This window comes from Melanerpes formicivorus, unplaced genomic scaffold (genome assembly GCF_026170545.1).
Source record: "Melanerpes formicivorus ecotype bairdi unplaced genomic scaffold, bMelFor1.0.p_v2 SCAF_34, whole genome shotgun sequence".
NCBI classification, from domain to species: Eukaryota; Metazoa; Chordata; class Aves; order Piciformes; family Picidae; genus Melanerpes; species Melanerpes formicivorus.
In genome coordinates this window covers 6,596,129-6,621,933 of record NW_027142386.1, presented here as the reverse complement: position 1 = coordinate 6,621,933, position 25,805 = coordinate 6,596,129, and the positions used below count along the sequence as shown (strand labels likewise).

Sequence of the window (25,805 nt, the reverse complement as noted above, 5' to 3'; positions counted from 1 at the left end):
AATGCACTTTTTAGTGTGTGTTGTCCACATCTGTAATCTCTGTAAGCACTTTTGATAGAACATAGAATGACTCAGGTTGGAAGAGACCTCAGAGATCATCTGCTCCAACCTCCCCACCATGGCCAGGGACACCTCTCAAGCTGGCCGTGAACACCCCCAGGGAGGAGACATCCACAGCCTCCCTGCGCAGCCTGTTCCAGACTCTCACCACCCTCCCACTGAAGAGCTTCTTCCTCGTCTCCAGTCTGGCCCTGCTCTGTGTCAGCACCAAACCATTTCCCCTTGTCTGTCTGTTTGGCATCACCAGAGGCAGCTTGCAGGTGTAGGGAATGATATCTCTAACTCCCAAAGCTCCCAAAGACACTGACTTGTGCTGTTGTGCTCATGGAGGTGCTCCCAGCCCTGCTGCCATCCCTTGGTTTGCTGGGAAAGTGTTGAATAGTCAAATAGGTAATTTCTGCTCAATTACTGTAAGTTATTGTCCTACTGAATCCAGGTTTTCTGAGCATTAATGACAAAACCTCCCTCTCCCCCCAGCTCTTGCCATTCCTTTTTATGGCCTTATTAAATCTTACACTTCTTTATCATGCAGTGACAATTACTGGAGTGTAGGACAGAACTCCTTCTCCGCATCAGCCCTGGCATGTGCACTTTCTCTTGTCACCCAGTACAGGCTTGAATGATTTAGACCAAATGAGCAGTCCTGAGAGGTATTTTCACACCTCTTGACAGGGTTATATAACAAGAGAAAGGCCATTAACAAACACAAAGGAATAAGCAGAAGGGAGAAGGCAGGTGAAGAATGGGGGGAGTAAATCTCTAGATCTGTCACTTCATAATAAAATAACCTTCATGGGGAGATTTAATGAGCTGGTTATCCCACTAAAGAGGGAGGAAAATGCTGTCACCCTGCATATCCCAGAGAGACTTTTTGGCACAGGATGTGCCTGCTAACCAAGGCAAGGCCGGAGGGTGGTGTGAGTGCAGGAACATCCAAACCCGGTGTAGGCTCTCTCCTTGTTAGTGAGAAGTTTCTTGCCTCCAAAATCAACCTGGTACAGAAATGTCTCTGCAGGCAGAACACAACTTAGGCTCTCACTGAGGTCCTTTGCTCTCCCTGCAGAAAATGACAGTGGTTTATTTTTATGCACTCCCAGAAAGCCACTGCTGCTCCACCCCCCCACCCCCCCCATCATGAGCATTTCTTAGCTCCTGCACTGATTTCAGTAGTTGCTCTTCAGCTCCCCTTCTCATTAATTCTGCAGAAGAATGATCCTTGTAGCAGGCATGATTAAGAACTGAGAGCCCTCAGTCACAGCACAGTCTGCTTTGCTCTAAGATGATTCAAAACAAAACACTTTTGGTAACTCTGACACAGGGAACTAAACTTTCTAAAGGGGCCTCCTTTAAGGCTTGTTTTGAACTCTGGCTTCCTCAGACAATTTAAGAGCTACTGATTTATTCCTGTGTAAAAGGAACCACACCAAGAATGTGTTTTCCTCTTCTAACACAGCTCCCTGCCACACTACAGAGGCAGCTGTCACATGCTCCTGTCCTAAATGCAACCACACTGCCTGTTGGGTTTTCCATCCACCTTAGCCTGCTGAGAGCAGCAGCACCTAGTTTTTATAGCACAGTAAATAACCTGATCCAGGTCCAGCACTGTGTGTGAGAGACTGTGATCTGAAGAGCTAAAATGCTAAGAGAAAGGCATCAAAGCTGCTGAAGGATCTGGAGAGCAGCTGAGGGACCTGGGGGTGTTCAGTCTGGAGAAGAGGAGGCTGAGAGGAGACCTCACTGCCCTGAATGGAGGGTGGGGGTGGTCTCTTCTCCCTAAGATCAGGCAACGGAAGGAGAGGAAATGGCCTGAAATTGTGCCAAGGGAGGGTTAGGTTGGAGATGAGGAAAAATCTCTGCTGAAGGAGTGGTCAGGAACTGGCACAGGCTGTTCAGGGAGGTGGTGGAGTCCCCATCCCTGGAGGCATTCAAGAAATCTGGGGCCATGATTTAGTGGCTGTGGTGATGTTAGGTTGCTGGGTGGACTTGATGATCCTAAAGGTCTTTTCCAGCCCAAACAATGCTATGGCTCTATTGCCATTTGGCAAGCGTAGGAGTTAGAAGTTTTGCTGTATTTAGAGAGAGCAATCTGAGGACCCCAAATCATGCAACTGATGTCTCACAAAAACTATACCACAGGATTATACCAAAGTTACCTCAGGGTGGGTGGTTCGATACCACATTAAGTGTGAAGTTGCCTGTAGCAATTTCTAGGCTGCAGATCTTTTCTTGAGAGGTGAAGCCCAGTAGTAGAATCATAAAATTGTCAAGGGTGGAAGGGAACTCAAGGCTCAGCCAGTTCCAACCTCCCTACCATGGCCAGGGACACCTCACACTAGATCACATTGCTCGGAGCAACATCCAGCCTGGCCTTCAAAACCTCCAGGCATGAGGCTTCCACCACCTCCCTGGGCAACCTGTGACAGGGTCTCACCACCCTCCTGGGGAAGAACTTCTTTCTGACATCCAATCTGAATCTCCCCACTGCTAGTTTTGCTCCATTCCCCCCTACCTGACACCCTAAACAGTCTCAAGGCATAGAGTAAGTAACATTCCTCCCAAATATGTTATGGAAGTTGTAATTGAAATGGTTTAAAGGTCTAAAGCAGTGGTTTATTTCCTTGCTGTTGAAGCAAGAACCACAGTATTACAGCTGCTTCAGTCACATGTGGGAAATGCTGGGATGCCAGCCTGCTGGGTGACTGCAATGTCAGCCATGGGGAATCTCTGCCCAGTGTAGCAAGGCATCAGTGGTTGGGCTTGGCTGGGTTTATTTACTAACAAAGCTTTCCACAGGACTTTAGGTATTGACCATTACTTAAGCTTTGAATCTGCTTGTGCCTGCTCTTGTTTAGTAAATAAAGCTGACAGGGGGAGAAAAAGAGCAAACAAAACAAAATAGGAGGAAATAGCCTTGAAGCTGTGGTAAATGTGAGGATGCTAACTGCAGGGAATCAAAGCAGTGCCTCATGAGTAGAAGGGGGTTGGGGGGGAAGAAATGCAAAATAGCACAAAGCTCCTTAGCAGAGGACAGATTGGGATTTATTCACTTCAGCTTAAATTAGTCTGGGGTGTTTGTAACCAGGAGTAGTTCTCTCCAGTGTTGCCTCCTGTCACAACAGAAGGGTTCGAGGATTTGAGTAAGCAACCAAATGGCCTTAAAACAAAACAAAAAATAAACACATGTAGGGAGGAAAAAAAATCCATTTCTTCTCTCTGCCTACCAACCAAATCTATATCCTTCTTGCCACAGATTCTGCAGCAGCTCCCTGGAACATACTGTACCAGAATCTTCTGGTCTACAGAGCAGGGCCCTGGGGAAATTTGATGTCACTAAACAAGGCTGTGACCCGTCCAAGTGAGCAGCCATGAGTGTAGCTGTGAAAGCAGCTGCTGGCTTCATTGTGCCTCCCAGATTCTGTACTTATTCCTTCTTCATTCTGTGAAGACAAAAGAGGAATAAACATGAGAGAGCAGTTACCCATTGTGTGTTAAGCTGAGGCAGGTTGGACCTCTCCAGGTGAGCTCTTGTGTGTTCAGTGACCCAGTGCTTATTTTCCTAGGTGCTTGCTTCACAAGAAGCCTTTCTTCTGCAGGAGGGTGTTAAAAGTTACAGGGAATGATGCAGTTTTGCAATTGCATTGAGCTTCATAAGGCTGCAACAGCTCAGTGGCTGCTGAGGCTTTTGGGCTGGAGCAGCTGCTTGCTTTTATGGCTTTCAAGGTCTCCTCTAAGTGGTGTCAGTTGTTCAGTTATTGCTTGGTATATTTAGGCCTGCAGTAGAAGAAAAGTCTTTTGAAGCGATACTGTTAAATGCAATCTTTCAGGACTGTTGGGGAATTGAATCCTTTTTACATAACAGTTTCTGATCTGATTACCAATAGATTGGTTTTGGTCCTTCTTCCCTGCTGAAAATATTACCTTGCTGCTTTGAGTTTTCGGTGTGGTTCCTCTCCCTGTAACATCTTCCACACTCCTGTCAATAGCAGGAATGTGGGCCCTGGGCTGGGAGAACACCTCTGACTCTCCCTTCTGGGTGCCTGGCTCTCTGCAGAAGGAATTAGCTTTTGTTTGGTTCAGTTTTCTTCCTAATGAATGTGTGTGGTGAAAGGAGGGCAGTGGGGCTGAGCAGCAGCTCTGACTGGAGAGTGACAGCTGCTTGGTGGAGGTGGAGCAGCAGTTCCTACAAGAGCAGGTTTTGCACAGAATCCTAGAAGGGTTTGGGTGTTGCAAGGGACCTGTAAAGATTGGGGATGCTGGTTGACAGCTGACTAAACATGAGCCAGCAGTGTGCCCAGGTGGCCAAGAAGGCCAATGGCATCCTGGCCTGCATTAGGAACAGTGTGGCCAGCAGGAGCAGGGAAGTCATTGTGCCCTGTGCTCTGCATTGGTTAGGCCATACCTTGAGTCCTGTGTCCAGTTCTGGGCCCCTCAGTTTAGGAAGGACATTGAGAGACTTGAAGGTGTCCAGAGAAGGGCAACAAGGCTGGGGAGAGGCCTTGAGCAGAGCCCTGTGAGGAGAGGCTGAGGGAGCTGGGGTTGTTTAGCCTGGAGAAGAGGAGGCTCAGGGGAGACCTCATTGCCCTCTACAACTACCTGAAGGGAGGTTGTAGCCAGGAAGGGGTTGGTCTCTTCTCTCTAGCAACCAGCATTGGAACAAGAGGACACAGTCTCAAGCTGCACCAGGGGAAGTTTATGCTGGAGGTGAGGAGAAAGTTCTTCACCAAGAGAGTCATTCATCATTGGGATGTGCTGCCCAGGGAGGTGGTGGAGTCCCCATCCCTGGAGGTGTTCCAGAGGGGATTGGATGTGGCACTTGGTGCCATGGTCTAGTCCTGAGGTCTGTGGTGACAGGTTGGACTCAATGATCTTTGAGGTCTCTTCCAGCCTTGGTGATACTGTGACTGTGATTACCCAGTTCCAACCCCCTGCCATGGGGAGGGACACTTCCCACCAGCCCAGGTTGCTTAAGGCCTCATCCAGCCTGGCTTTGAAACCTCCAGGGAGGAGGCAGCCACAACCTCCCTGGGCAACCTGTGCCAGTGTCTCCCCACCCTCACTCTAAAGAATTTCTTCCTAATCTCCAGTCTAAATCTCTCCTCTCCCAGCTTAAAGCCATTGCCCTTCATCCTAGGCCAATCCAACAGGTTTGGTGAGATCTTGGGATGCTCTTTGGGTGGCTTTCTGTTTCTAAATCCATTTCAGAGCATGGAAACGTTTGTATGTGCAGTGGCTGTATGAATTCCTCTCTCCTTCCTCACTCTTACCTCTCTGAACCTGAAAACTACTTGACTTTGACCAAATGGGCTGCAGAGAGATGTGCTTTGAGGACATGAGCAAACTCATTCTAAGGCAGACTATCTGATTTCAGAGACCAAGAAGATTTTACTGATCAGCATAGATGTGCCCCTTGGTGTGTTGAAGAACACTTTATGAGCTGTTTTCATTGCAGTGGGGAACTCCAGCTTCTTTCAGTGCTAGGCTTTATCTTCTTCCAGCAGTGTGACCCAGCTCTCCCTATCTTCAAAGACAGATCAATACTTTATTATACTTGAGCTTGTCAGCTGAGGTTCTATCTGAGTTCCAAACAGGTATCTATGAACAGCACATGGTTTAATAAGCCTTAATGCTCCAAGAATCCCTAAGCATGTACAAGACGAGGGGGATGAGAGTAATTAGAATTTTAATTGCATCAGTAAAGATTAGTTCCTGGCTGGCACTGGGGATGTGGTTTAGGGGTGAACCTTGTAGAGTAGGGTTATGGGTTGGACTTGGTGATCCTAAGGCTCTTTTTCAACCTGAATGTTTCTGTGGTATCTGAATGACATCAGTTCTGTATCCATTAGTAATGCCAACTGTCCTTTTATGTCTGGGTACTGCCTCCGTTCCTGATGTGCCCAAGTGCAGCAGGGCATCAGGTGTAAACTCCTCTGCCAACAGCCTCTGCTTTCCATATAAATCCTAAGTGACTGTTCATCAAATGACAATGCAGTGAACTTCTTACACTACCATAGATTATTTCTCTGCAAACATAATTAATCCTGAATAATTTCACAATGAATGTCAAAGGCAGTTGCTGCAATTGGTCCTCTGTTATAAAGGCTGCTCATTATGTGTTATGGTGTTTGATAGCTGGCATGATAACAACTTAAATGCACATAATGGTGTTGGAAGGAGGTCTTGATTTATAGCAGCTCATCCTAGCATCCCCTCCCTCCCCCCTGCTGCTATCTGTGTGTTAATAATGCATTTTATAACCTCTCAGTTAAGGTGAGTGTGATATCCAGAGTTACAGTGAAGAGTAACAGTGTTGTAGCTGATGCTTAATTGTGTTAATGTGACTCCCTGGCAACTGCAGTGTTGATCAAATCCAGGCAGAGAAGGGCTCTGCATGATGCCTAGGGCAAAGCTGAAGGGTTTCTCTTGCCTTTTAGTCTGTTTATGTGAGGATAACCTAGCTAGGATGGCTGTGGTAAGGGTTTGGGGGTATGCATCACTAGTGCTGAGACAGTGAAGTAGCCAAATTATTAAACTACCACCAAGCCCACATTCTTGCACTGTGTGAAATCCAAGGGGCTCATCATTCCTGGGGTCTTCTCCCCACACTGGTGCCAGAGTCTGTGCACATAAAGGAAATTACCACAGATGATTCTTGTCTTCACTTGCCCCTTCCCTGCCAGATTGCAATGTCTTGGTGATAGCTCTTTAGTAATCAGAGGTGTTCTGATTGCAGGACCAAGTGCTCTGTTTGCTGGTATTTCTGCTCTTCTAAGTGAGGGTCTGTAGGGGGAGGATTAATCAAGACAATGAGTTCTTAGCTATCTGGTGCATCTCAGGAAAGAGTATTGCTAATGAGGATTACATTTGCATGGTAAATGGGGCAGAACCCCTAGCCCTGCTTCCAGTGATCCAGAAGCCAAGGTGCAGCCAGGTGGAGCTCTCTGTTTCAGAGGGAAGCAGCAGTGTGCATGCAGAGAGAGGGTTTGCAGCTTTCACCTAGCAAAAAGGTGGGTGATTGGTGTTGCTTTGACAGTGCAAAGGACAAAGATGACCTGATCCTGGAGTGGGGTCTGTACAAAGAAATCAGACATTCGAGTAAAATGCCTCAAATCTCTTCTTGGGTAGAATGTAACTGGCTGGAAAGCAGCCCTGAGGAGAGAGCCTTGGGGGTGCTGGGGGAGGAGAAGCTCACCAGGAGCTCTCAGTGTGCACTTGCAGCCCACAAAGCCAATCAGATCCTGGGCTGCAGCAGGAGAAGTGTGGCCAGCAGGGCAAGGGAGGTGATTCTCCCCCTCTGCTCAGCCCTGGGGAGACCCCACCTGGAGTCCTGCCTCCAGTTCTGGAGCCCCTATTACAAGAGGGACATGGACATGCTGGAAGGTGTCCAGAGCAGGGCCACAAGGATGATCAGAGGGCTGGAGCTGCTCTGCTGTGAGGACAGACTGAAGGAGTTGGGGCTGTTCAGTCTGCAGAAGAGAAGGCTCTGAGGTGACCTCATTGTGGCCTTCCAGTATCTGAAGGGGGCTACAGGAAGGCTGGGGAGGGACTGCTCAGGATCTCAGGGAGTGATAGGACTAGGGGAAATAGAATGAAGCTGGAGGTGGGGAGATTCAGGCTGGAGGTGAGGAGGAAGTTCTTCCCCATGCGAGTGGTGAAGCCCTGGAATGGGTTGTGCAGGGAGGTGGTTGGGGCCCTGTCCCTGGAGGTGTTTAAGGCCAGGCTGGCTGAGGCTGTGGCCAGGCTGATCTAGTGTGGGGTGTCCCTGCCCATGGCAGGGGGGTTGGAACTGGATGATCCTTGTGGTCCCTTCCAACCCTGACTGATACTATACTACTCTAACTGGCAGTCTCTGGGCTTCAGTGCAGACTAGAATGAAAGCAGGGAGAGATTCTTGAGTGGGTTTGGTGTTATCAGTGAAGAGTAAACTTCAGTGCTGCTCATACTCCCCTAGCTGTTGCAGATGCTCTGGGCAAAGGTCTCCAGAACACAGTGTGGCAATGCCAGCGAGGAGCAGTGTGTGCAATCAGGCAGGGCAGGCCTAGAGCCTGCCATGGTGATAGGCCATGCTCAGCATAAGTGCAGAGCCAGCTAGCAGTGTAGCAAAACAGTGCTGTGCCTGCAGCATGGAACTAAAACAGGGCACTGGTAGCTATAAACACAGAAAGTTATCTTGGGACAACAGGACATGCACCTGCATCAACAGCCTCGGGTGTCATTAAGAATAGTACTAGTATAATCTACAGTGTGATGTGTGGTGACTCAGAGGGAACCAGTGAAGCTGTGCCAACGAGGCTCTCCGAGATTATATGAGTTGTAGAAGTCCCCCTGATATGCACTTCTGCCTTTCCTTTCCCTTTGCTTTACTTTACTGTGCTACACTCACACCATAGGCCTGCAATACTGGAGCAGTAAAGGAACAATACTCGATCATATTGGTCAGCTATATTGACTCCAATCACCATTGTCTATGGCTAGAAGTGGGGAGATTCAGATTGGATGTTGGGAAGACGTTGTTGCCCATGAGGGTGGTGAGAGACTGGTGTGGGTTGCCCGGGGGGGGGGTGGAGTCCTCATGCCTGGAGGTGTTTGCAGCCAGGTTGGATGTGGCTGTGAGCAGCCTGCTGTGGTGTGAGGTGTCCCTGTACTCTGCACTGGTTAGGCCACACCTTGAGTCCTGTGTCCAATTCTGGGCCCCCCAGTTTAAGAAGGACATTGAGGGACTTGAAGGTGTCCAGAGAAGGGCAACAAGGCTGGGGAGAGGCCTTGAGCACAGCCCTGTAAGGAAAGGCTGAGGGAGCTGGGGGTGTTTAGCCTGGAGAAGAGGAGGCTCAGGGGAGACCTCATTGCTCTCTACAACTACCTGAAGGGAGGCTGTAGCCAGGAAGGGGTTGGTCTCTTCTCCCAGGCAACCAGTACTAGAAGATTTGTTTCAAGCTGTGCCAGGGGAAGTTTAGGCTGGAGGTGAGGAGAAAGTTCTTCATTGAGAGAGTCATTCATCATTGGGATGTGCTGCCCAGGGAGGTGCTCAAGAGGGGATTGGATGTGGCACTTGATGCCATGGTCTAGTCCTGAGGTCTGTGGTGACAGGTTGGACTTGATGATCTTTGAGGTCTCTTCCAACATTGGTGATGCTGTGACACAGTTGGGGCTTTTTTCCCCTGGGAGAAACCCCTCTGCAGGGCTCACTACGGCAGCAGTGAAACATCCAAATCCCTCCCAGCCAAACACCTTGTTCGAGGAGAGCAAGTAAAGGGCCACTCAGCGAGGGATCTAAGATGTCAGTAAAAGACTCTTTATTCATAAATAACATATGCAGTAATTTACCTCTGTACAGTTTCCCTCCAAAAGGCTAGAGCCATACCACTTCTCTTTGTTTGTTTATTTTTCTGCAAACTCTACATAAAACATCCAAACTGGCCATTATTACTCTTGGGTTTTGTTGTTGTTTCCCCCCCCCCCCCCCCAGTACAATATAACACAGCTGTTTGGCATTACCAAATATATATATATATATATATAATGTATAGATATTTATATATGTACAGGTGCTGAAAAAAAGAAGCCAGTGCAGCCTTTTCCAAGGAGTCTCTTTCCCCCAAGTATTTTACTGTACAACATTCAGAATATTTTTATTCTTTTTGTTTTTTTTTTTTTTTACATTGAGAGAACAAGGCACAGAAAGTGTGGTATGAAGCCAAGGCCATGCTTTTTGTTTTGAGTTAAAGTCCTTCTGTCTCTTCCCTACTCCTTCAGCTTCATCCCAAAGAAAGCGTTCCAACCTCTCTGCTCTTTTTGTTTTTGAATCCAGGCTTAAACACACTGAAACTGTGGGGAGAGGAGGTGAGGGGGAGGGAGCAATGCTTAAGTCCAATGAGCAAGGACCAACATTTTCAGAACCTGTCTGTGGCAAAAAGAAAGAGGAGCAGAAGAGAAAATAGATCTCTAGGAGAATACTTGGGGGGGGAGGTTGTCTTTTCTTCTCAACCAATTCCTATGTATCCTGTATTTGATTAGGTTGGGGTTGTCCCTCCTCCTTTTCACTGGTTTGAAAATGCAATGGAAATCTTTTTCAGTTGGCTCTGGTCAGGTGTGGGGCTGGTTCTGGTCTCACCAGGCTGACCAGCATCACCTCTGACTCCCTCCCAACGAACCAAAAGGTGCATCCTTAATAAACAGAGATCAGCGGTGTCACAGTGGGCAGCAATTTGATTGAGGTGGGGGGAGGCAGCTGCATCTCCCATGTCACAAATGAGAGGATGGCAGTTTGCTGTTCCCAAATACAGACCAGAAATAGGGATAAGCCACATCCCCAGTGAGGCACAGGTGTGTGTGTGTGTGTGTGTGTGTGTGCTGCTTACTGCTGCAGGGGGAACTTTGTGAGGTTCAGCACTGGGAGCTGGGGTTCAGACTGAAGTCTTACAGCTTCATGGGAAAATCTTCCTCCCCCTCCCTCCACCTTCAGTGCAACAAATGGGGGGGAAAAATAAAGAATTGCTTAACCAGCTCACCCTAAGGTTCACATTCCAAAGCTCAGTATGGGAAACACCAGCTCCGATCTGCTTTCAACTGCAAACCCCAAGCTGCAGTCAGTTCCAAGTGAGGGGTTGTTAGGAAACCTTCTTGCTTTCTGCTGGTAGATCTGTGTCTTCCCCCAGCCCTCCAGGCTCGGTGCAGAACACCCTTAACTTCATCTTGTGCTACACATTTCCCTCTTGGGATTAGACAATAAGATTTATATACAGAGACCAGATAACACAGGGGTTTGACATCTTCTCAAATCTGCAGAAGTACATTCTATTCTCAACCAAGGTTATCACACCAGGGGCAGACAAACTAAGCAGCTGCTGACAAAACCACAGTTCTACAGTAGGTGAGTGTCTAATCTTGGCAGGTTACAGTACACAACGTTACAGGTCAGGGAAGGGGCAGCTAATCTCCCCTCTCCCACAGCTAAGTTATCACAAGTGACTTCAGCTCTAGTTTACCCTGTGAACAGCAAAGGCAAGGAGGCTACCCATTGAATCCTGGCTCACCTGGATTCCCTTGTAAAGCACAAACCAGTTAGTTTATTCAAGACAACTGAACAGCTTAGTTTAAAAGCAGCTTCTGCAATAGCTTGAAAAAATTACAACACAGCCCCAAAGCCCACCCGAGCCCCAGACGAGAAACACTAGCAGAGTCTGTACTATTTCACCTCTAATACAAAACCAAAAGAAAACCCAAATGAAAATAGAAAATAGAGTGGCAAATTCCTAGGACATTGAGTTTCTCTTTGGACAGAACAGTGAACACAGACTGCTGACAGATAGCTGTGCACGTGTGGCAATCAGCAGAACATCCGTCCAGTTTTCTGCTCTGCAGACACTGTCACCATCCAGTGGCTCTCTAAGGGGGCCTGTAACCTTAGAGCCAGCTCTGTGGTTTTTGTCCACGTTGGAAAGGAGATTTTTTTGCCCCCCCTCTTTATGCTAGTATTGGTAATAAGAGCTAGACTGTGAGTTGCTAGAAAAATCAATAGAGGCTTGGAATGGTTTGGGTTGGAAGGGACCTTTGAAGATCAGCCAGTTCCAACCCCCTGCCATGGGCAGGGACACCTCACACTAGCCCAGGTTAAAATCATTAATCTTTCACCAGCATATGGAGTTCTATCCATGGCTACAGGAACTGTCTGGTGGCTACTTAGTGGTTTAAGTTCCTTTATTTCTTTCCTCTTTTAAGCAATTTTACCTAGACAGTCATCATGTATCCCAGAAAGGATGTTGGGGCCATGTTCTGTGGAAACCATGCCAGCCTCTTCTGAAGCAGAAGTAGTGTCCAGGGAGTGATTCTACCAACCCATGAACCACAAAGGAACAACCCATCAAAAATGTTCCTCAGCAGGTTTAAAGTAGAAAAGATTCTCCATGAATTGCACTAAACCACTCTGCTGCTGTGTAAAACATAGGAGAACTCATTGGGTACCACCCAAATGAGTAAAGGAAAGGCAAATCTTCAGGTTCCTGGGATGGTTTGGGTTGGAAGGGACTTTAAAGACTACCTAGTTCCAGCCCCCTGCCAGGGGTAGGCACACCACCTGCTAGAGCAGGTTGAAATCATCCATTGTCTTTCAGTGTATTGAGTTTTCTTTGTGGCTCCAGGTGCTGTGTGGACACCTCCCACTGGACCAGGTTTGCTCAAGGCCCCATCCAATCCAGCCTTGAACATCTAAGGCCTTAGAGACAGCCTCCTGTTTTCCACTCAGTTAATTGCCAGCCAAGAAATAATGCAGCCCTTTGCTTAAATCAATGTTTTATAGGCAGAAACAGACTGGAGGGAAGGAGGGGAAAAAAAACCACCTGAAAAATTAAATCCTGATCCTGAAAAGCCTGCAGCAGTTCCTCACTTGTAGCTGCACTCTCTACCTGAGCTGTATTTTTGGTAGGGGAAAATATGATCTGGAATTGATCAGCCAGTGGATGTTTTAAACCTCTCATGCAGCCCCATCCTCCACGTGACAAACAACAAACAGCCCTGTGGTAGGATGTTAATAATTCCTGCTCCTAGGACAGGATCCCTCTTGCAGGGATTCACGCTGGATAAAGCTTCTCTTAACCTGCTGAACACCAGCTGGGCACTGTAGGGGAGGAAAGCTGCTGCTGCTAGGGAGCAAAAAAGCATACCAACAGAAATAGCTCCCTGTATTTCAGGAGGATGGAGCTGATAACTTTTCATCTGTTCCAAAAAGGACAATAACATTTTTGTGGAAGTGCATCTTGCCTTTATGGGACTTGCTCTGGCAATTGAAGTCGAATTCAGATCTGCAGAGCAGGGTTTCCTTCTCCTGGTGGCTTAAAGGATTTTGATGTAAAGTGAGGAAGAGACTCCAAGCACAGGGGATGTTAAAAAAACACAACCCCAACCTGTACATTAGCCTTAGGGTGCTGCAGCCTGGTGGGGCTGGGGAGCTATGCACCATTTTGGTGGCAAAATTGTAAGTCATTTTAAAAATGCAACTACTAGTCTGAAATGAGTCACAGCAGGGAGATATCTGGGGGGGGAGAAAGTGCTTAGGAAGATGGAAAATAAACTGGAGCAGATTCTTTGGTGATGCAAAAATCAAAACAGCTCTTTCACTGTCTCAGACTCAGGGCAGCTGGCTGCAATCTTCACAGAATGCCTCAGGTTGGAAGTGACCTCAGAGATCATCTGCTCCAACCTCCCCACCATGGGCAGGGACAGCTCTTGACTAGCCTCAGCTGCTCAAAGCCTCATCCAGCCTGGCTGGGGAGGCCTATTCCAGAGACTCACCACCCTCCTACTGAAGAACTTCTGGATTTGGGTGTCCAGCTCCCTTCCCAGCACTCAGCAGGCAGAGGTGAGTGTCACTGCACGTTGAGGGTTTCCACAGGTATCCAAATCCTGCAAGTAAACCCTGTGCACTTCCTGAGAAACAGCTTTAAGGTCTGAACTCCAAACCAGCTCTCTGCCCCCCCAGCTGCTGGGTGCAGCTCAGGTGTGTTTGGACAACAAGAGAAGTAAATCCTTGCAGCTCTTCACAACAATGTGACCCTTCCAGCACCTGCAGGGTAGGATTTACTTAGGTTCCTTGCGGTGGTAGTTAGCTTCTCCTCAACTGCAAGCTTAATTTTCAGACTGAGAGCAAATTAATGCTGGAGAGTGACTGGAGCTGGTTTCCCAGACAACAGCAGCTCACTGCAACTCTGCTGCTTTGCCATGGATGCCATTCCCTATTTTCTTCCTTTCTTTTATTATTATTATTTTAAATTCATGACATTTCATCCAATGAAGAACAGGTTTCTGAGGAGGAGGACTGGAAGTCAGTAGAAATATAATTCAAACACAGCTAGAGCCATGTGCTGCTGCAAACAGTGACAGCTTGCTGCCAAAGCTGCTGGTATTTTTGTCTTGGGCTTAAATATGCTTGCAGCCATTATGAGTTCCCAATGCAAACAGGAACTCTCATGTCAGGCTGCATGAAATCCTGAAGTGCAGAAAATGTTTGGGGAAGTCTAAGTATATTTATATAGAGAGATATATTTAATTATTTTTGTGATAAGTCTCAGGCTGTTCCAGCCTGCTGAGCTGGGGAAGCAGGGAGCTTTGCAGCTTCAGCTCAGGCAGAAGTCCTACAGCCAAGAGGAGTTGTTGTTCATTGTCCTTTTTCAGAGCTGGCTCCAGAAAGGCATTCAGTGTGTTGAGAGAGTTGCACACCAAGTACCTTAACCCCGTGGCCTTTCCTGCTGCTCTTGGCCAAAGATGGGGGGTTTAAAAGAACCCCCACCCACCAACTGACCTAGAATGGTTTGCATTCTCATACAGCCCCTAAAGCCTCAGGTCTGTCCCTGCTTTTGGTGATTGCTGTGCTGCTGTCACCAGAAGTGACAGCCTAGGGCCAGGCCTAGGGAGCACCTTGGCTAATTTTCCAGACTAAAATGCTGCTGAAATTTGGCTCTGCCCCAGTTCCACTAAGACACTCACAGTGACAGCTCTCTTTTTTTTTTGGTTCAGTTCAAGCAATAAATTCATTTTATATGAAATGGGCTGGGGGGAGGGAGGGAGGGAGGGAGGGGAGAAATTCTCTAGTTGGATCCTGGGTTTTGGTAATAAATGCAAAAAAATTGTAACTACCCCAAGTGTGACCCAACCAGCTTTGCACAGCTTGGAAGCCCCACAGGAGCTAGGGAAATGAAGCCAATTTTCTGGCAGTACTATGAGGGGTTTATTGTTTTTACCTGAAACTGAAGCAAAATTAAGCTGCTGATTGACTTCACTCTCAGTTTAGCCCCAGGAACATGAAGTAACAAACAAAAAAAAAAACCACATCACAAAGTGTAAAGTTGCTAAAAGAGGGCTGGCAATTTCCTGCCTTCTATTTGGCTCTTTAAATCCACCCCCAAAGAACCATTTTTGGATTAAGTGAGTGTTTGCAGACTAAGAACTGGAGGAAAATCTCCCTCTCGCACCCAGACTAATTGCCCAGGGAAGGATTTGTTCTGTTCTCCTTTGTTAGCAGAAGAGGCAGGAAAAGCTCTGCAGCAAATGCCCACCCAGGAAGGGAGGGAATTCTTTCTTTAAGGGAATTGTTTGGCATGGGCATTGTATCAACTAGAGAATTATGAGATCATCTAATCTCTCAAATATCTGACCAGGCTGAGGCCAGATTTTCAGCCTTCCTCTAGCAGTGACAACATGAGGATGTTTTAAGCCAAATCTTTCAGTATGGTGAGTTGAGAGGTGCAGGAGAAAGGGGATTCAAGGCCCCCAGAACACAAACCCATCAACTAGGACTAATCTCCAGTGGCTCTGAGCACTCCCTGCTGTGGGGGCTGGTTTTCATTAGGCAGCACATCAGCAATGGAATGCTAAACCCATCCTGATGTCATCACATTCACCTTTCAGGGCTCTCTCTGGCTCCTTCCTGCCCCAGGTCTGAGAGATGTGTAGGTTTGGTTTTGACATGAAAGGCAAATTTTAGCTGGAGAGGCCAGGGAGAAGCTCATGTTTTCCTTACTGCTGAGGTGATTTTAATTAGGGCTGCTTCTGCTCCTCCAACTCAAAGCTAGGTGGTGGCAATGAGTGTCTGTTTCCATACTCACTGTGCAGAACCCCTCGTGTCCTCCCTGCCAACCAGAATCTCTAGTGTCAGTCAAAGCTGGCCATCAGTTCTTGAGTGGAGAAAAGTGACCTAGAGTCCATTCTGTCTGCTGTAGCTGAAGTCAGGCTCCTCAATCTCAGTCTCTGTGATGTCTGAGATTTTGGAGTGTGTCCTTCCTATTTCTTCCAGGGCACAGGCCAGGGAGTCAAGGTCACCGTCGTGCTGATGTCGAGCTTCCCAGAGGTCCAGGATGACTGCAGATGGACTGCTTTGGGTAGCAAAGTAGGAGAGGTTCCTGAAAGGAGGGACAAAAAAGAGACAGCCTGAGGAACAGTAGCTGCTGTAGCTGCCATGAATGTGGCAGTAGCATTGCAGATGGATTTAAAACCAAAACCCTTCAGCAAGCTCTAAGTGAGATGAGCAGAGGGAACTCTCACAAGGACACACACTGGTGCATTTACTCCTCAAGTGTCACTTGCTCTGTTCAGCAGGAGGGGAAGGACCAAGGGCCTGATACACTGAGGTTACAGAAACGCTGTCCAGCAGCTCTGGTTCTGGAAGGCATCATTAGTAGGCTTAGCAAATATTTGTCCTTCAAACCACTGCTCTCACAGTGCACCATGGGGTAAAATCCTTCTACAGTCATGCACTTTACCAAGACCCTGCCCTTGTAGGTGTACAATGAAAAAGTCCAGTCCAGAACAAAGAGCTGGACCTCAGAAGCACCCAGCAGGGCAGGAGCAGTCCCTGTTCTCAGCAGCTAGTTGTGTGTGAGAGAACAGAGGAACTAGAGCTGGTCCTTGAGAGCAAGAACATTAATGACTATGCACAGATCTTTAACACCAGCAAAGAAACAAAGGAAATCATAACAGCAAATGAGTTCCAGTGCCTGGGAGAATGTTCACCTCTCCCAGCTGCCTTGCCTTACCTGTTGATGCTGGTTTTTTGTGCTAGCATCTGCCAGTCTTTGCCTTTGGCGTTGGGTGTGTCGAAGGTGGCACAGATTCGCTGCCTAATCGAGTAGGGGATTTTGAATGCTTTGGGACCCATCTGTGCAGGGAAGCTGCTGTCATCATGTGCAAAGAAAGCAATGGTCTCTCTCTCATTCTGCACAGAACAGAAAAGCAGAGCAGTCAGTGAGGGTGTTGGGTGTCCAGCTGCCTCTTCAGGCCCTCTGCAGCACAGTGGCAGAGAGGCACCAAGAGCCCTTGGTACACTCCTGTTCAGAAATGGGGAACAGAGGCAGGATTTCTGCACAGCCTGGTCAGGCCCAGGACAGCTGTGAGTGCAGGCAGTTCCTGTTATGCAGGGATCTGCCTGCAGTGAGCCCATCTCCATGGAGCTGCTGGGGTTAGCCAGTCTGCTTTTGGAGGAAGGAAGAAAGAATCAAACCTGAGCCAGAGCCTGCAGAATTGACATCAGAAAATGAAACAGCCAGGAGGTATTCTGCACTGTGAAAGAACTTCTGGGACATTACAGACACTTGTGGATGAAACCATTTCAAACAGTGTCACTTTCTTTCTACATGCCTCCTATTTTGTGGTACAGATAAAAAACAGTGGAGCACTGAGGGGTAGAGGGAGTGCCACAAGAGCATATGGGGACAATAGCAATCTTGGCTAAAATGTGGACAAATCTCTCATTTATGATTTCTCCAAGCACCTCAGCTCTCCCATATCCCAAATCTGTTTGGAATCCAGGTCCCTTTGTAGACCTGGCCCCTTCTTTGCCTATAAAAAACCACCAGCCCTGTGCAGTAGTCCCATTGCCATGCATTATTTGTTTCAGTGTGATGCAGCATAAATATTAAATGAACAGCCATGCCCTAGCCTCTTCATATAACATTTATGACACATCCCCAAAGCCATCCATGCCCAGGAACAGTGGGGCTGGGGATGTATCACTGCTCTGGCTCTTTACATTAAATATGCACAACAATGGCAAATCCTCAGCCCCTGCACATGTGAGATAAGCTGCTGCTACCTGGTTAGTTGAGGGGAATTGCAGAGCAATGAGCAATTCTATGATGCAGTTGTTATTTATATATCTGTTTTACAGTCAAATTCTCCTCACTCTTCAATCACTTTTGGAGATAGGCAGCAGAAAGCCCTTCCACACCACAGCACATCCATTTGAAGGCAGAATTGTAACATGCTCTGGGGGCTTGGGGACAGATAGGTCCCTTTAAAAAGAGAGAGACGAGGGGGGCAGGGGGGGGAGGAGGAAAAAAAGGCAGCAGCAACATGCTGTTGAGATAGAGAGAAAGTGACAGAAGTTTTGTACAGAATAACAATAAAGAACCAGCAAACTGCTTGGCTGAATTCTGAGCACAGAATGAGGGTTGTGGTTTGCTTCCCTTACTTGCTGCTTTCTCTGCAGAGGACATTTAGCAGTGGCCATATGGCTCTAATCCAGAAGCATTCATCTGGATTAATCAACAAAGATGCCCAATAATCTTTAAAAAAAAGAGAGAAACAAATAAGCTGCTGAAGTTTTCTTTGCTGTAAGACACAGCCCAGCTCCCTTGGCCACATGTTAGATTTGTTTTCCACCCCTAGCAAAGCTGCAGCAAAGGCAAGAGAAGCCTGTGTGCACAGACGTGCTCCAGGAGCTGTTCCACTGGCACCACAGCACACAGCCAAACCAGCTGCTGTCAGGTGCTCTCAGCACCCTGCAAACTACTCCACAACTGGTTTTTTGCAAGCAAACTCTCAGCACCAGCTCAAACCTAAATTTATTTTTGGCCCTGCAGAGGCTCTGTGCTGAGTTTCTGCTGGAGGTGGAAGCTGTCAGCCTGGCTCTGCTTGTCAGAGTCTCGGACAGGGCAGAAGGAACTACAGAAAAAGAGAGGAAAAGGACAGAAGTGGGGAGGGAGGGTGTCTCAGGCTGGAAAATGAAGAGAGTGGCCACAGTACCTCGAGGATGGATGTCTGGATCTGCAGGATTTGCTCGTGGCCCTTGACCTGCCGCACGCAGATCTTGCAGGAGAGCTGGGTGGTGGCCGGGGTGTAGCGCTCCAGGGAGAAGGCACAGTGCAGCGGCTTGGGGCTGCTGCACCACACGCGGGAGAAGGGAACTTCCTGAGGGGCAGGCATGAGAGAGAAAGAGAGAGAATTGCGACAGTCACAAAAACCCCAATCCATGATTTCTGTGCAGCTGTGCTTTCTCCAACAGCCCTACAAAGTCAGTGCGGGACAGAACGGACAAGTGATGGCTCAGGTGATAAACAGCGAGGTTGCTGCAGTGGCTGAAAGCTCAGATTTCATTCAGTGACACAAACACTGAGACACTCTTGGCTAAAATGGGACTTAAAGATGTACTTTGCTCCCCTTAGGTGGAGATCAGAGCTCTTGCTCTAATCTGTGTCTCCTTGCCCTCACCTTGTACTACAGAACCTGAAGCACAGGGGCTGCCCATCCAGAACTGCAGTTCCTCTGTGGCTGCAGCACAGAGCATGACAGGGCATGGGCTGGGGCAATGTCCCATCCTCCACCTGCAGCTTACTTCTTAGTCTCCTCCTGTTACATTCTGTGACTACTCCCAGTGACTCCTCTACTTCAGGTTGTGGGATGAATGCCCTCAGCTAACACCATACAGACAACTGCAGCAACTGACCAGCAGAGATTTCTGGCACCTCCAGTTGCTTCGAGTTGCTGGAAGTGTATGGAAATAGAAGAAGATAGGAGAGAGCTAACTTCTGTTGGGGGATTGCTTTGAAATGCCGAAGCTCTCTTCTCTTTATACTTTCAGAACATTTTAGTTGTCATTTCCAAACCAACCTCAGCTATAAACCCTTTGAGGTGTTCTACACTGGGGCCAGGAATGCATGTACATAGTAAAAACAGAGTAAAATCCCTGGTAACCTGAGAACAGAGAGCTTCAAAGAGCAGCCTCAGCCTTACTCCAAAGTCCAGCCAAGACTAAAAGCAGGGAGAACATCACTGCACTCAGAGCTGACACAGTTTGCTGCTGCTGCTGCTGCAGTGTCTCAGGCTATCTGTAATGATGCTCTAAGTGATAATGAGAAGCTCTGTGCTTAGATCCTGGCTTGGGTAGCAATAGTAAGACACCAACAGTGATAAAGAAAACATTAGCAAAATATTAGAAGTGGAGCAGCTGTAATTAGATTTTTCCAGAGTAATCATCTCTGCTTTCATTCAGAGGGGAAGAATCACTCAGCTGAGAAGAATTATATGGAATGTAATACAGGGAGGCAAAGCATAGTGGAATGATGAGTGTCTGAAGTATTCCAGAGACGCTTTTGGTTTTATTCTCCCTTTATAATTAAGTTCCTAGCAGACAGAGGGAATGTAAATCATCTCTCAGCTCCACAGACAGACCCTGCATCCTCCAAGAGACACAAGATGCTAGCGAGGCAGCTGCTTTTAACCCCCAAAAGGTGCCTGCTGGGCTTCTTAGCATGCTTGTCACACCCTCTTCCTCTCTAACACCCAACCAGTTTTTAAGGGTTCCCTCTAGTCACTTGTGAACATGGTGGGCAGGAAGCCAAGCACTCAGCATCTGCTCCTGCAGGAGGGCCAGGACAAACAAATGCACTTTGCCTAGTCTGGAGCAGTGCTGACTACCACCTGCCATTAACTGCTTTGCTACCACAGTTTCACATCTTCTAGTCACTTGTTTGAGCCCTGAAGCGGGATCCTCACTTATCTGAGATGTCATTAACATAAATCTTTCCTTATTGTGCTATGTGAGAATGGTTTCACTTGGGGAACCACACAGAAAGTTACAGAACAGGCTCTTTTCAGCTGTTGCTGCCAGCCAGGACAGCCAACTGGGCTTTAAAGTGTGCTGTGTGGGAGAGAAAACAAGGAAACACTGAGAGAAACCCCACGTGAAGGAATAGACTCTTACATACAGAAAGAGCCTGGAACCAAATCAGAACTGTCAACAGAGCTGGGATGTTCCACAAAACATTCCCACCAAGAGGAAATGCAGAGCCAGTGCAAGCTGTTGTGCAGTTTCTGCTGGCAACAACTTTCCAGCTGCCCAAGTCACCCAAACTACTCTGTTAGAAAAGGTAAATGCTTCACTGGCATCAGTGCCAGCAGCATGTCAGACACTTCTGTCAGCAGAGGCTTGGCACATGCCTCTCTCCAGCCCTGAGTAGCCTCTCTGAGGAGGATGATGGCCTGTGCAGGATCAGAACCTTCAGCAGGTCTGCTCTTCTGTGCCTGCCCTGAAGCCAGCACAGCCCCCTGAACATTTTTTGCTGGGTTGTGGCTCCCTCCTCTGACTTTTTAGGTTTTGTTTGTCTCTTGCAGCAATGAATTTAATGGCTGCTTTGGGATGTGCCATTCATGTGAGAGTCAGCAAAATGAGGTCCTTGAGTGGAGATGAATGTGGAAGGAATTTGCATTGGCTTTCCTGTCTTGTCTTAACTGCACCTTACAGCTCAGTTTTGACTGGAAACTAAGCTGTTGCTTGCCAAGAGAGAACAAAAATCCCCCAATTTAATATACCATAAGTAATATATTTATCCACAGAAGGTGTACACAGCTTCAAGAAAAGTGCTGAACCACACACAAAGTATTCAGAGGCCTCTGAGTCACTCTCAAGACTTTGCAGCAGAGACTCACAAGCAGCAAAGGAGGAAATGCCCCAAAGAAATAACAACTTTGCTGGAATAATCCTCCCTGAGTTCTTAACTACAAAGAAACACTGAAGCTAGGGCAGCAAAAGCTCTTACTTTCCTTATCAGCAGAGTTGTTTGCAGACAGCACAGCATTGTTTTCTGCAGGCCATTTGTCTAATCTGTCTCACACAGAGCAATTTGGGTTGTTAGGGTCTGTTCCTCCTTCTGCAATGTCTTTTCTGCCTCACTCTTGGCAAAGAGCAGCCACAGTAATTTCTGCTGTGGCCAACACAGGGGACTGAAAAGTGTTCATCACTGAACAGCTTTGTGAAAAGGAAAAGAAGTGAAAGCATTCTGTTCTGTATCAAATCTGTGTTTGTCAAAATCATTTAAAGGCAATGTGGCTTTGTTGCATACTCCTAGAGATTAAAACCAGCCCTTTCAGAACTAGAAGGGAGCATTGTGCCAAGAGCAGTGCAAAAACCCTCTTGCTGCCTCTGAGTTCAAACATTAAATGGACACGTACCTGACATGCTGTGAATGGTTTGATTCTCCAAAGGAAAGGAGGGATATCAAGGACAGATATCTGGAGACTGAAGGTATTCCCTCTGAAGTGCAGCAGCTTAGGTTCCTCCAGCAATTGTCCTCCTTGGAGCCTCTCATCCGAAACAACTTCCTGCAGTGGTAAGAGGAGGAAAGAATTTATTCAGTATCAGGAACAATTACCACAGGTGTTGAAAATCCATCTTGAGGGAAGTTGCTTCATTCAGCAGGGTACAGCAGTGAGAGTATTTCTCTCCAGGGCCAGCTGATGGACATTGACATTTACATTTCACCACTGGTGTGGGTCAGGCATTGGCCAGCTCCACTTCCCTGTACCTGCCGATGGTGCTCGTGACACCGAATTTCCTTCTGGCCAACACCCACAGAATGGCAGACTGGGAGTGCAGCACTTGAAAGGAAACTCTAAGAGTACTGCCACCCAGGAGAGGATCTTCACATCTTTGGGGGAAGGAGCTTAGGTCAAAGCCAACCAGTTTGATGGTTCCTATTTTTATTGCATCCCACAGCATCCCATCACAAAGGAGAAGTTTACCAGCAGCTCAGAGTTTCATAGTTTCATAGTTTCATTCAGGGTTGGAAGGGACCACAAGGATCATCTAGAGTGCTCTGGAACAGCAGCATGAAGAGGGAAGCAAGACTTGTGCCAACCCCTTTCCAGGTAAAGTTCTTTCCCTCCAAACAGGAAAGTGGTTGAAGTGTGATGTCACTGCCATTTAGTCCCTCCTGTATTCTGAGGAGCACAACTAGTCTTGCTATTTGAACTCAGTTTTAAATGCTCTGCCCAGCTACAGGTCAAGCTGGGAGCACTTTTGGTGAGAAAGTACTCTCAGGACTTTGAAGAGCACTCAGTGAAACACCCCAAGTGTAGACATCAGGCAGAATGCTTCAGTTTCATTCCTCCCCTCTTGGATACTTTCAGAATTACTGGACAAGACCCTGCACAGCCTGGCAAGGGCTGACTTGGAGCAGGAGTTTGCACTACAGCCCTCTAGAGCTGTATTCTGACCTCAGTTTGTATCTAATTCTGGGAATTTCAGACATAATGGGGGGAGGGTGTGTGTATATATATGTAATATGTATAAAAATCACCCCTGCCTGTGCTTAGGCAAGATTTATTCCTGTACTCTAGCAGCAGAAGTGTCAGTGAGGCAGTGAGGAAGGAAAGCTTGCAGAAGTCTAAAAAATCAGCTAGCAAGCAATCTGTCAAAATTTACCTTTTCTATCCACATAAATTACATCAAATCTGTGTGTATGGAAGGGGTTTAGTGCTTGTCAGTAGCAGTTATTGTTAGAAGAGCCACTGGAATCATCCTGACCTTCTGAAGATGTAATGACTGCTCAGGCTTTCTGAAAGTCTAAAAATGGATTTCTCTTCTAAAGCCATTTGCAGACATTTGGTTTAACTCCTGATTTGCAGGGGAGAAGGGAGAAAGAGGGAGGCTCCAGGGTTTGATTTTCAACTGCAAAAGGAGGAAGTTATTCCATGGCTGCTGTCAAAATTCCCCTCAATGCCTTGGGATTTTAAGTGCAATGTGGCTGTTTAAATGCTGCTCTACTTCAATCACATTAATTCCACAGTGCCAGCAGGACCACAGCAAACCAGCAAGAACAAAGGGCTGGGCTCTCTCCATTTGAGAGCCCAGAGTTGCCCAACGCACTGGGAACTGCAGGAAGTGCACAGCCACCTGTTAGAAAAGCAGACTTCACACAGGGACAGAGTGAACCAGAAGACATTGCCTGAAGCTGTGCAAGGGGAGGTTCAGGTTGGAGGTTAGGAACAATTTCTTTCTTTGCTGCAAGAGTGGTCAGGGGTTGGAACAGGCTGCCCAGGGAGGTGGTGGAGTCTCCTTCCCTGGAGGTATTCAAGAAACCTGGGGACATGGCACTTGGGGCCATGGTGGTGTTGGGTTGGTGGTTGGACTGGATGAGCTTAGAGGAATCTTAGAGGTCATAAGGAAAGGTTCCATGATTCTATGGAAGTGAACAATCAAGGAGCTGTGTACCTATGGGGATTTAACAGTGCCACACAACACTTGGTAAGCCCAACTCTGAAACTCCCTCCAAACCAATCTGTAGCTGCCACCTTCACCCCTTACTATTTCCCCTTGCAGGCAGCAGATACAGTGAGCTTTTAAGGGCAGGGTGAGTCCATAGCCATACAGCTGCCTCCTCCTGTACCCACACCCTGCTCTCATTCCTGTGAATGCAGGAGAGTGCCAACTCTTCTTCTAACCATTTCTGCCCAGCCTCAGCCAGGGAAATCCTGGTAGCCCACGAGCTGTGTGCTCTAAAGGGGCTAATTACAAAGCTGTTGTAAGCCTCTAACAATCCTTTTGCAGTGGCTTTGCTTTTATTAGCAGCACGCAGACACGAGTGTGTGCTTCATTAAGATTCATGTTTCTGTTCTCTGTGATAGGAAAAGGAAGCAGAAAAAAAATTCATCTGTCACAACTCTCTTCATTTCAGCTCCCCAAAGAAAACCATTTTGTTAAAGCTGCTGAGTTTAAGGGCTGCAAAAGGCAGCAAATGTCATTGTTTTGTCTTGGAATGCCATGTAGAAAAATCACCCTGATTTTAATTGCCTTCTGGGGGGGATGGGCTCGGGGACTGTGGCTTCTTTGGGGTTTTTAAAGGGGAAATGTACAATTATCATTTGATTTTTGTTTGGATAGATGATGAGGCAGAATAGAATAGAATAGAATAGAATAGAATAGAATAGAATAGAATAGAATAGAATAGAATAGAGTAGAATAGAGTAGAATAGAATAGAGTAGAGTAGAATAGAATAGAATAGAATAGAATAGAATAGAATAGAATAGAATAGACCAGACCAGACCAGACCAGACCAGATCAGGTTGGAAGAGACCTTCAAGATCCAACCTATCATCCAACACCACCTAATCAACTAAACCATGCAACCAAGCACCCTATCAATTCTCCTCCTAAACACCTCCAATGATGGTGACTCCACCACCTCCCTGGGCAGCCCATTCCAATGGGCAATCACTCTCTCTACGAAGAATTTCTTCCTAACCTCCAGCCTAAACCTCCCCTGGCACAGCTTGAGACTGTGTCCTCTGGTTCTGGTGCTGGGAGCCTGGGAGAAGGGACCAGCCGCCACCTGGCTACAACCTCCCTTCAGGTAGTTGTAGAGAGCAATAAGGTCTCCCCTGAGCCTCCTCTTCTCCAGGCTAGGCAACCCCAGCTCCCTCAGCCTCTCCTCACAGGGCTGTGTTCCAAACCCCTCCCCAGCTTTGTTGCCCTTCTCTGGACACCTTCCAGCAAGTCAATGTCCTTCTTAAACTGAGGGGCCCAGAACTGGACACAGGACTCGAGGTGTGGCCTAACCAGTGCAGTGTACAGGGGCAGAATGACCTCCCTGCTCCTGCTGGCCACTCTCTTCTTCCACAAATGGTAAACAGCAGAGGAAATCCTGAGCTAATACCCTGCAGGGTAATGAGCATGGCAGATACTCTGCCTCACATGAGAATGGTTTACACTGTGTGCTCCTGGGGGAGCACCTCTGGCCTCCAGGAGCCAGTGGATGCCTGTGGCATGGAGGAGCCAGGACCCTGAGCTCAAGCTGACAACATCAGTGGTGGCTCTGCACTGTGTGAACCACTGCTGTGGGATCTACCTGAAGGGAGGTTGTAGCCAGGTGGGGGTTGGTCTCTTCTCCCATGCAACAGCACCAGAACAAGAGGGGACAGTCTCAAGCTGCACCAGGGGAGGTTTAGGTTGGATGTTAGGAAGAAGTTCTTCACAGAAAGAGAGACTGGCCATTGGAATGTTCTGCCCAGGGAGGTGGTGGAGTCACCATCACTGGAGGTGTTTAAAAAGAGACTGGATGAGGCACTTGGTGCCATGGTTTAGTTGATCAGATGGTCTTGGGTGATAGGTTGGACTTGACAATCTCAAAGGGCTTCCCCCAACCTGGTAAATTCTGTATCTGGGGTCAGTCTAGAAGGTGGGTAGAGTGGGTTTCCATCTGCCTGG

At 47.6% G+C, this 25,805-nt stretch overlaps 1 protein-coding gene across 1 annotated transcript in view; it reads right to left on the bottom strand.

The window, feature by feature from the left end:
- Positions 1 to 9,513: 9,513 nt before the first annotated feature.
- The window catches only part of UNC5D (unc-5 netrin receptor D), a 155,991-nt gene continuing 139,699 nt past the window's right edge, over positions 9,514 to 25,805 (bottom strand). The window contains exons 15-18 of the mRNA XM_068156159.1: positions 21,772 to 21,921; positions 18,568 to 18,732; positions 16,581 to 16,759; positions 9,514 to 15,947 (exon numbers count right to left, since the gene is read on the bottom strand). Of these exons, the coding sequence (XP_068012260.1) occupies positions 15,743 to 15,947; positions 16,581 to 16,759; positions 18,568 to 18,732; positions 21,772 to 21,921 (699 nt within the window). The 3' untranslated portion in view covers positions 9,514 to 15,742. The remainder of the gene's footprint in view (positions 15,948 to 16,580; positions 16,760 to 18,567; positions 18,733 to 21,771; positions 21,922 to 25,805) is intronic.